This window comes from Neolamprologus multifasciatus, chromosome 12 (assembly GCF_963576455.1).
Source record: "Neolamprologus multifasciatus chromosome 12, fNeoMul1.2, whole genome shotgun sequence".
In the NCBI taxonomy this organism is placed as follows: Eukaryota; Metazoa; Chordata; class Actinopteri; order Cichliformes; family Cichlidae; genus Neolamprologus; species Neolamprologus multifasciatus.
Genome location: NC_140450.1, coordinates 5,486,844 through 5,498,166, shown reverse-complemented (window position 1 = coordinate 5,498,166; position 11,323 = coordinate 5,486,844). Strand labels below are relative to the sequence as shown.

The 11,323-nt window shown below is 41.3% G+C and overlaps 1 protein-coding gene across 1 annotated transcript; it reads right to left on the bottom strand.

The window, feature by feature from the left end:
- Window positions 1–255: 255 nt before the first annotated feature.
- Window positions 256–10,976, bottom strand: mymk (myomaker, myoblast fusion factor). Its single transcript, XM_085178945.1, has 6 exons — window positions 6,444–10,976; window positions 6,210–6,324; window positions 4,908–5,056; window positions 4,505–4,621; window positions 4,204–4,344; window positions 256–1,956 (listed from the first exon to the last, which is right to left on the bottom strand). The coding sequence occupies exons 1-6, from the start codon at window positions 6,576–6,578 to the stop codon at window positions 1,747–1,749; spliced, it is 867 nt and encodes a 288-aa protein (XP_085035071.1). The 5' UTR covers window positions 6,579–10,976; the 3' UTR covers window positions 256–1,746.
- Between the last annotated feature and the right edge of the window lie 347 nt (window positions 10,977–11,323).

The following is an 11,323-nucleotide window of genomic DNA, read 5'->3' as shown; positions in this document are numbered from 1 at the left end:
CTTATTATTTTCGTCAGCATTTTTAATTCTGGGAAAAGTTGCGCTCTCTGGCCTAAAAGTGCTAATTTCCATTTGTTCAGATGTTTTTTTTTTTCCCATTACATTTCAACTGAAGTTAAAATCCCACTCTGCCGTTGAGTGTGGTCACGCTAATGTCAATCAAGGCTTACAGTGATGGTTGTGATCATGATTGTGAGCTGGCGGACTGAGGTTCAGACGATGTGAGTGTGTATGATCCACATCACCCGACAGTCTGTAAATGTTAGGCCTTGTAAAGATTAAAATTCAGGTGGTAACTTAATGTATAAAGTTTGTTAGCTGGATCAGGGATTGTGAACAGTATAAAGCCTTCACAAGTGTAGTCATACAGTCTTGAATGTGTGTGGGCTCTCTGCAGAGCAGTGTGGCACAGACAGTGGTTGTAAAGGAGCCGAGAAGTGCTTCACGCTTGTGCAATAAAAGGCTCAAGTTACTCTCCGCTCAGGGCCGGGACGTGCAGCCAGCCAGGAGGTGCCGGTGGCCCAGCCAGCCAGGTTTCTGAGTCCAGACAAAAACACCTTTCTCTGGGCACAGGAGCTGGCGGCTTGGCCCCAGCTCAAAACATTCCCTGGTGGAGGGGAGGTACATTCTCTGTTTTGTCTAAGATACGCTGAGCACGTTTGTAGTCTTTGGGTAGTGTTTGGGGCAGGTGACGTGCTTGGATGCATGGCTCCTTGTACTCCTGAAGTGAAAGCAGAATGGGATATGTGGGACTGGAATTAGATTAGTGCTGCTAGACTGAAGAGATCCTTGAAGTATGTGCCATTCAGGGCTTTTGTCAATGATTTGCTTCTGTAAAGTACATATCACTGCATTATGAGAAAGAGACTTAAAGTTCCACCAGGTTCATAAAGACAAGTTACAGAGTCCTGACTTTTTATTTTCACTTAGAAACATTATAAAACAAAAACACTTCATACAAAGTATTGAACCTTTCATATTATAATAAATAACAGTATATTACACATGTTCAAATATAGTCAAAGCTGAGTCCATCTGCACCTCCAGAAACACATTACACTTCAGACTGATGTCTGGGCCTCTGCTTTGCGTCACTGATGCTCCACATGACATATTTGGCACCTCAAAGATGCATAAAATGCTAAAAGGTGCTTTACAATCTTATAATTCTCACAGGCCACGTGGTTCCTTTCCTTGAGAGAGACTGGAAAGAGAAAAAAGGAGGGGAACAGGGCAGACAGAGGCGAGCAGACGAAGGGTCTCCCCCGAGGAACATTTCTAAAGACAATTTATATATTTTGGAGAGATAAACCATCTGCCTGTTTGTTCTTCTCATAAATTTTCCAGTCAGTTTTACTGGCTTGTCTCAGCCACCGTCTCCCTGTTCGTGCTGCGTGTGTTCTTTAGTAGCGTGCTGCCTGTCCTCAGCTTCAGACAGCTGGGTTTTTTATCGGGTCTCTGAGGGCACCAGAGACCTAATTCTGTACTTTTTTTTTCTTTATCTGCTGGTGGATTCCTAAAGTCGCTGCTGACCTTAAATAATCTACCAGCCAAAAATGATTTCTTGGAGTAGAAGGGAACATCCACATGATTGTTGGTTTCCTGCTGAAGTAGATTAACTTACCAGCCATATACGAGTCTATCAGCATTCTGTCAGTTATTTGGTGATTTTCCAGTTGACCTCTATCCACGCCTGATCTTCTGCATGAAGTTACGCACACTGACATGTAGGTATGTTTTTGGGGTTCACTTCCAGCCGTTCATCTCTTTGAGCTTGCTGATACTGGTCCCTTTGACAGGTGTGGATGGAGGGGGGTTATAAAGAGGCAGGGTGGGGGTGCTACAGCCTCGTGCCCACGGCTTTTCTGTGGGGACCGTCCACACAGTCCGAGATGACTTCTTTTTTGGTTTGTCTTTCTTGTCTTTCTTCTCTTTAGAAGAACCGGGGGACATGGTCTGCAGTAAGGATAATTAGGTAACAGGATTAGAGCAAAATTAAGGACATGAGCTTAAAAAAAGCTGAAATGATCACCTCCAAGGCTGTCAAACACATACAGCTTTCTTGTTGGTGTTCAATAAAGGCCTTTGGGGGTGGCATTTATTTCGAAGGTAGTGGCACATCGGTCCGCTTGTCAAAAAACAATAACATACTCTGATACACTTGTCTGTGTACATTCTCATTCATTGAGGTCGTTTTGAGAGCCTTAAAATAAAAAGCAAATTGACTTCTGTGGGTGTTTGAAGAAGTTGCAAAGCAAAGGAAGTCCAGTTTCCCTCTTTTTTCATACTCTCATGACTATAGGCTTTTGGATTATCCCATAATATCCAAAATAAGCTCATTGGAAAGAAAAGTATATACTTACAGGCAGTGTTGGGAAGGTTACTTTTAAAATGTATTCCATTACAGAATACAGAATACATGCCCCAAAATGTATTCTGTAACGTATTCCGTTACGTTACTCAATGAGAGTAACGTATTCTGAATACTTTGGATTACTTAATATATTATCATGCTGTTTACAACTACATGAATGTACTATTGCTGTGATTTATTACTGTTACTGAAGGTCCGCGGCTCCGAACCGTAGTAAAGGGACCTCTGGCTAATACGGTGGGTTCTGTGTCAGGCTCGTAGCCGAAAACTAGCTTTACTTTGTTGTCTGGGTCAACTCTGCTAGCGAGAGACAGAGAGAGGTGTTGAAAGGCTGCTCCAACGGAATGTATTGTTTTTGGAGGAAAACACGAACACGGTGTACAGTCGACTCTTAATAGCTTACTTACAACTGGGCTTCACAATCCCTGATCCAGCTAACAAACTTCTTGGCTGCAGTGGTTATTATTATATTTACATGCTTCCAGCTCCCGTTTTTGCTCGATGACAGCTCGTACTTTTCCTTTTTCTCCCTCCTCGCGCTCACAGACACATAACGTGTATGGCAGTCCATTCTCCCTGCAGCACGGACTACACTGCCTATGAGGCTACATTCTTTAGAGCTATACCTGTAGCATTCTGCCTATTAGCTTAGCACAACAACAACAAAAAGGCCTCTCTCACCCAGGAAACACGCAGAGAGAGAGCGTCACCCTGTAACCATGGCAACCGTAACGCTGCCACCTGGAACAACAGAACGTAGCTGTCAAACAAAACCCAAACAGGCCTGACCCGCCACAATATGAAACAGGGAAGTACCGCCGTGTAATCCATTTATTTCAACAAAGTAACTGTATTCTAAATACCACCTTTTTAAACGGTAACTGTAACGGAATACAGTTACTCATATTTTGTATTTTAAATACGTAACGGCGGTACATGTATTCCGTTACTCCCCAACACTGCTTACAGGTTTTGCTCGTCAGTATATCCTCCCCATTCTGTCACTACTGTCTGATACATGATTTTTTTGAAGCGTAAAAACCGTCCCAAGAGGTAAAATTCTAATCACGGGTGATAAACGGACTCCATTTAGCTGCTCAGCAAACACCTTCTTGGGGACATATAAAAGCAGTGGCGTATTTATGGCCGTATTTCTATTTTGTACAACAACATAGAATAAAAATGTCGTGTTAACCACAGACCTTATTTAAGGGAATGAACATAAAGTCATTGAAAGAATCAGCCTACTCTGGCTCTCGTAAGCTGCTCGCTTACACTGAAGTTGTATTTTGGCATCTGTGGCCTGGTGCTCTGTTTATAGCATTATTCAGACAGGTCTGTCAAAGTCAACCAGAAACCTAAAAACCTGTCAGTGGCACCACCGCCAAAATAAATGGTAAATGGACTGTTCTTATATAGCTTTCTGCTCTGCTTGAGCACTCAAAGAGCGTTATACTACAAGACTCATTCAAACAGGCAATTATAAGAAGCACTTTTTCTAAGTGTAGGAGCTTTCTGTCATACACATTCACACTCCAGTAAACACATTAGGAGCAACTTGAGGTTCAGTGTTTTGCACAAAGATACTGTGGCATACAGACAGGAGCATCCAGGAATCAAACCACCAACCATCCGATTGTTGGATGACCTGCTGTACCTCCTGAGCCACACCCACCTTCTCTACCATTGTAGAGAAACACATCTCATAAAACGTCTTTGTATTGCACCCCAGTATAAGATAGACCGGAACAAGCTCATTTTACTTTAAGATGAAATAACTGAAGTCTCGTTACTACAGGATTTCTATAGTGTATATAAATGGAACGTACACAGCAGCAGAGAGTGAAGCAGCTGAGCTTAGCAGCGTTCTCTCCCGTCCCTGCATAGCGGTTCTTCTTTGGCAGCAGCAGCACGAAGGAAACAGCCAGAGACAGATGGTAGAAGCTGTGGACATAGGCGTAGTCCCACTCCTGTGGAGTGAAAACATCACACTCTTTCAGTATGTAACCGGATATCGATGAACAACACAAAATGTTGTGACAGAAGATAAAACCTCGGACTCTTTAAGTAGATGTTCTAGTATTCTGTATGTTTTTATTAAATATCTGTTTGTGATTTGGCGGCAGTCACCTCAAAGTAGAAGCGCAGCATTAGAGCGAGAGCACCGAAGCAGCAGCCTGGACCGACCTGCTGCGTGTACACCGTCTTCTCCGGATAAACCGCCCTCAGCTGCCTCATCTTCTGCAGCTGCAACAGCAGGAGTTCATCACACATCAGACTTCACACAAAAGAAAAAAGAGAAAGTGCAAAAGGCAAAGAAGAAAGGTGCAGGGGATAGCAAAGAAAGGAAAGAGTACAAGGAATGGATGGATTAGTCGAAAAGATGAAGAAATACACAAGAGCACATTAGGATAACAGCAAGGGTGAAGTTATTCAAGGTGGAGATCATGAATAAAAAGGCAGAGGAGGAGATAGAGTAGAAGAAACACTGAAAAATATTTGAAATACACGTTGCCATTTTTTTGCCACTAACCCATTTGACAGTAATGATGAAGACAGCTGATCCGATTGGCCCGGAGTAGATCCCGTAGCCCCAGCGGTCCTGGTAGATCCTCACAGCGATGGTTAACACTCCAAACATAGTCATAGTGGAGCGCTGGGGTTCATCAAAGTCACCCAGAGCTGAGACAAGCAGATGAAGGATTTCAAACTCTTTCCCTCATGGATAAAATCATTACACTGCAGAGGTGCTGCACAGTTTGCCAAGTAGGGATTACAGATGAAGTTTATTCTCTTGTTGGGCTAAATTTGATCAATTCAGGACCAAAATTTCACTAATACATAGATAGGAACTGCAAAATTTCATAAAACCACTGATGTGAGGTGTGAACAATATGTTCAGATTAAAGGGTATAAGGAAAGAAGATTAAAAGGGCTGAACTGAACATTTCCTGCAATGTTTTTACCACCAACTGTCTACAAAAGACTGAGTTTGGTTTACAAAGTCCTGTTGTGAAGCATGCTACATTTTATCATACTTTTTTACTCTGATAGAGACCGCAATTTACAAATTTTGTCTTAAAATTAGCTATAAGGCCCATAAACTCTTCAGGAACATTGTAAAGACTGTGTTTGAATTTAACAACAGACCTGATTTTCCTAAACTAAGAAAAAAAGGTTTTAAGAATTCTGAAATTAGTAGAAGAAATCATCAGCAAATGCAGTTAAGTACACAATTTTAAAATAACTAAGGAAAGCTACAGCACAGTTTGTCGGCACTATTAAACATTAAAGGTTTTATATAAATAATTTCAAGATTGAAAACAGTCTGAATGCGTCCTATCATGGTTCAAGACCATCTTGCAAAAGAAGTTCTAATTGTAAGTTTCTAATTTCCCTTCCTGATTAAATGAAGGTGACAAAATGAAAATGGATCAATATTTTAGTGGCAGCCTTCCCACAGACACAGGAGGACCCCATCAGTTAAATCAGCTGTCAGGGCATTTGGCTCTTAGCAGCACGTGATTTAAAGCCCTTGTTGCAAAACCTCTGGGGGATCAGGTGGGAGTTAGAAGCAAATGTATTTATGTCCGTGTGTGCAAGTCTTCATGAGCACTTGTGTGCAAAGCCTGAACATGTGTTATCACCAACTGCTGCAAACCGAGCGTGTTTTTCATCGCTTGCTTGTGTCCTTTAAATATCTGGTACCGAAATAGACTCTAGTGAAAAAGATCAATCCAGAAAAACACATTTGCTGTATAGAGATACATGTAGAAATGTTGAATACTGCTATTAACTAGTCAAGCCAGAACACATTCTGTGTAGCAGGACTCACCTATAAGTGTGACCCACATTGAGAGTGCAGTGCCGTAAACACTGAAGTACTCCAGGATGTCGTATCTCATGAAACACAAGATGGAGAGACCTGGTCCATCACATGCATGGTAGATCTGCAGGAATACAGCATTCAGGAGGGATATTAACCACTCTCACATCATCCCATTCACAGCTCAACACAGCTGACTGCTTGTCAGGTCATTGAGATTAAAGAACAGCAACAGTTTCTCACCGCAGTGAAGAACATGGTGAAAAAGTAGACCATGGCCTCCATGTGGAAGCCCCTCTTGGCGGCCACGCTGGCTGTAGGCAGGAACACTAGGCTGCTGACTGTAGGGAGCAGCATCTTGGCAATAAATGCACCCATGGCTCCTGGAGGGATGGTCGACTCAAAGCTTGTAGATGATAGTTTATCCTTGAAGCCTCAAAGGTTGTTGAGTCTTTGGCAGGTAAAATTAAAGTTATCCAAAGTTTATAAAGTGTGAGATCAGATGGTACAGTCCTTGAGTGTCTTATGTCTTTCGGTGTGTGAGTGAATGAGGATGCTTATACAGCGCACACTCCCACGCAGCATGAACACACCCAGCTGTCCACTTTGGCCCTTTAAAGTTTAAATGTCCCCGTGGATGGCAGGTCCACTGAGGCCTGTATGTGCAGTGTCATCGCTGGTCAGCTGTTTGCATACCAGTGCAACATGGGAGCGGCTGTGGGCAGGGTGAGAGCCATCATAACATAATGTAGCATATCTATGGACTATTTGAAACCAGGACTGGACACTAAGTGGTTGTGAGTCAACTTGAAGTTTAGGCTGGAATGAGCAGACGTCCAGCTGAAAGACCAATCCCAAAATCTTTATTGTGGTTGACTTGTTCCAAAGATCTGGGTCGAATCCACATTTGTGCAACTTTATCTAACGATATCATCCCAACACAACTCTCGCACAATGTGACCACCTCCCCTCACAAGGCCTTCACATAACTATGGGCGGAAAGAATGGCATCTAAAACCCCCTTTTCCTGGGAAATAAAAAATCCATGTAAACATCTTCTTTTGCTAACTGCAGATCATTTTTGATTAAATATGATGCAAGTTTTAGAAATCTGACTCACCTCGTGCCACCCTCCATCCCCACCTTCTTAACTTTGCAAATTTAAATCAAAGAATGTGTAAAACTGCATTTCATTTTATTTTAACTTAGTGTCTATTCCTTATTTTGCTGTTTTTATTTTATGTGAAAAACCCTGTGATTTTATTTTGAAAGGCTCTATATAAAGAAACGTACTTATGTCACACCGTTTTAAAAAGCTTTGGAAACAATCTTGCTAAATGCATTATTCAGGACTGCATCTATCTTTATGTGATGTCATTCAAAGACCAGATAAGATCATTTTGTTTTTTCTCTGATATTTGATCCAGTGAGTTTGGCTGGTATCAGAAGAGGTATTGAATCAACGTATGACTATGTCTCTCCCCTGAAACTTCATTGTTGGAAGGAGTCCAAGTTAGGCACAAAAGCATTTTTGCTAGGGTCTTTTCTTTTCTTTTTTTAATAAAGCTTTATTAATAAAATACTACATAAATAAGTTTTTGTGCAGTTAACAGCATCCCGAGTGAAGTATGTTTTCCATTTGCTTTAATCTCATACATCTTTGCAGTTTTTTAGTTGAAATTCATTCAATATGACTCCAAAATTGCTATCTTGCAAAGGGAAGATGGCAACCAGCTCTAGTAATGCATCCATACACAACCGTACCACAGAGGACACGTGGGAAGGAGACTTTCTTACCAGAACGGATTAACTTCTATCTCCAATCTAGCTTTGCTTTCAAAAAGCACTTTCTCAGAAGTGCTTTGAGGTCAGTCTGGTACTTTCTATCAGCTGGGATGATTGGAAAATATGTACATTTGGTGAGTCCAGGTCCAGGTCAGGTGAATTAGTTTAGATGACCATATTTCTCCAGTGAAATATTGCATCCGATAGCAATAGTTGGCAGTTAACCTCACTAACATATTAAAAACTACAAAGAATATGTTGCTCAGTGAGGTTTAAACAAAGCAACCATTTTTTCTGAATTAGATTTTAACCAAGTCTGGAGTCTCACTCTAAACCAACACGTGAAATCTGTTGAGAAACAGCTGTCATATGTTTCAGCGTGTTGCGGCTGTGCGATGTGGCATTGAGCCGACCCTGCTGAGGTCCTCCCATTAAAGTAAAGACATTCACCCGGCTCTGGGTATGGTGGTAAATACTTCTGCTGCTCTGGAGAATCGTCTGTTTTTCTGGAGAATTGTCATTATCTCAACATGACTCAAATACCAAAACATAAAACTCACTTTTAGTTTTTCTCTCAACTGACTGTGCTGCTGCTCTCCTGCCAGCCGATCTTTTTTTTTTGTCTGACCTAATAAAATGATATAAAATGTATTCATTCGTAATATAAAACAGGTAGTTCTTGCTCAAAATCTCTCTCTTTCATTCAAATGTTTCACAACTTGCAATAGCAGTAAACTCAGCAGGGGTAGTCTGCGTCGTTAGGAAGCCAAGCATATACAAAAAAAACACACTCTGGACAGTTCACCTCAGGATTAACACAGAGGGCTAGACAACAATCACATTCTCACTCAACATTTAGTCAATTTAGGATCCCTGACTAACCTAAAAGGCATGTCTGTAGACTGTGAGAGTCATATGCGACTAAGAAACCTACTGGAATCAGACCGCAGACTGTGCATACTTTAAGGACTGTAAAATCATTACCAGGAGTGTGAAAACAAGTTTTTAAGCCCTTTTAAGAACAAAAATCTGAAACATTTTTAAGCATTTTCCTTTTTTTCCACTCATCAGTCACTCTATGCATGCAGTTTTCATCTTCTACTACCGCTGAAATAAAGTTAATTTTGATCATAACTAAAGTAACAGCCTGAGTAACTACCTGGAAACCTTCAAGATGGCATTTGAGTGTCGAGCTCTGCTTATTGACAGACTTTGGCTTGATGGTTGGGTGTAATGCTTTCCGAAATAACCCGTTTCTGTAATCACATTACATTTTTCTTTAATACAGTAATGTAATATTTTATTGTACTAAATTCAATAATCACATTGCATTACGCTGGTTCTTCAGCTATCTGTTTGCCTGGCAGACAAAAACATCCTTCAGACTTGTGCTGCTCTTGTTTTTGTGCAGCGAGCAGGACAACAGCAGAGAACTCAACCAGTTTTTATTACATGAAAGAACAAGAGCACAACGGTAAAGCGCAAACTACGTCCAGGACAGAAACAACTGCATCATACACAACACTGCGTCTTTGCATGTCAACAAAAAGCCAGCAAAGAGCTCAGAGGGATATTCAGAATCAAAATCAGGAATGCTTTATTAATCCCGAAGGAAATTATAGGTTACAGGCAGTGTTGGGAAGGTTACTTTTAAAATGTATTCCATTACAGAATACAGAATACATGCCCCAAAATGTATTCTGTAACGTATTCCGTTACGTTACTCAATGAGAGTAACGTATTCTGAATACTTTGGATTACTTAATATATTATCATGCTGTTTACAACTACATGAATGTACTATTGCTGTGATTTATTACTGTTACTGAAGGTCCGCGGCTCCAAACCGTAGTAAAGGGACCTCTGGCTAATACGGTGGGTTCTGTGTCGGGCTCGTAGCCGAAAACTAGCTTTACTTTGTTGTCTGGGTCAACTTTGCTAGCGAGAGACAGAGAGAGGGGTTGAAAGGCTGCTCCAAGGGAACTTATTGTTTTTGGAGGAAAACACGAACACGGTGTACAGTCGAGTCTTAATAGCTTACTTACAACTGGGCTCGTCAGGCACTCTTCTTGGCTGCAGTGGTTATTATTATATTTACATGCTTCCAGCTCCCGTTTTTGCTCGATGACAGCTCGTACTTTTCCTTTTTCTCCCTCCCTCGCTCACAGACACATAACGTGTATGGCAGTCCATTCTCCCTGCAGCACGGACTACACTGCCTATGATGCTACATTCTTTAGAGCTATACTGGTAGCATTCTGCCCATTAGCTTAGCACAACAACAACAAAAAGGGCTCTCTCACCCAGGAAACACGCAGAGAGAGAGAGCGTCACCCTGTAACCATGGCAACTGTAACGCTGCCGCCTGGAACAACAGAACGTAGCTGTCAAACAAAACCCAAACAGTCCTGACCCGCCACAATATGAAACAGGGAAGTACCGCCGTGTAATCCATTTATTTCAACAAGGTAACTGTATTCTAAATACCACCTTTTTAAACGGTACCTGTAACAGAATACAGTTACTCATATTTTGTATTTTAAATACGTAACGGCGGTACATGTATTCCGTTACTCCCCAACACTGGTTACAGCAGAGTGCATGCTCATCTCAGCCTATCAGGCTGATCTTCAACAGGTAACAAAGCCAGCGATGAGCCGGCTTGTGCCACTGTAGCCACCTTCTGCCTATAAATGCTTCTTAAGTAGAATCACTGTGGCGATCGCTTTGAAGTGACTTTGGCTGGTTTTCTGTTGCTTTGTGTTGTTGTCTTTGTGTTCATACAAAACACTAAATGAATGATCACATGTGCCATCATTAGGATAGGGATTTGTGTCAGTGTGTGAGTGATTATGCATTCCAGGTCATGCAATGGAGTAATCCAAAAGTAATGTAACAAGTACTGCTTTCTGTGAGTAATTCAGTAACATGGTCAACTACTTTTAAGACGTAATGTGTAATACAATAGTTTTTTATTTGAGTATATGCTCCAAGAGTAATCTAGATTAAAGTATTAGAGATACAACAATGAAAACAATGAAACCAAAGAAAAGCTTCGATGGATTTTAAAAGAAGACTTGAAATGCGCAGCAGAAAACATGCCTGACAGCTCATCTTCCCAAATATATAAAAAATAAAAGACATTTCTTTTGAAATTGACCTGAAGAGATTGCAATCTGACCTGGGAACAACTAGATCCCCAGAACGATCGCAGTAATCGATCACAGCCATGTCATTTTTACGGCACACGGTCTAATCAGATTAATGAATGTTTCGGCCGAGTCAAAGCTCTGTGTATAAGCTTGAGCACCAAATAAGGCAGATTTCTGTTTGCCTCC

Bases quoted from the DNA above. Each gene is read 5' to 3' on its own strand.
- mymk (XM_085178945.1), bottom strand. From the start codon at position 6,578: ATGGGTGCATTTATTGCCAAGATGCTGCTCCCTACAGTCAGCAGCCTA. The intron at 6,325-6,443 runs GTGAGAAACTGT...GTATTCCTGCAG, and splicing joins TCACCATGTTCTTCACTGCG to ATCTACCATGCATGTGATGG. The intron at 4,622-4,907 runs GTTAGTGGCAAA...CTGCTGTTGCAG, and splicing joins TCATCATTACTGTCAAATGG to CTGCAGAAGATGAGGCAGCT.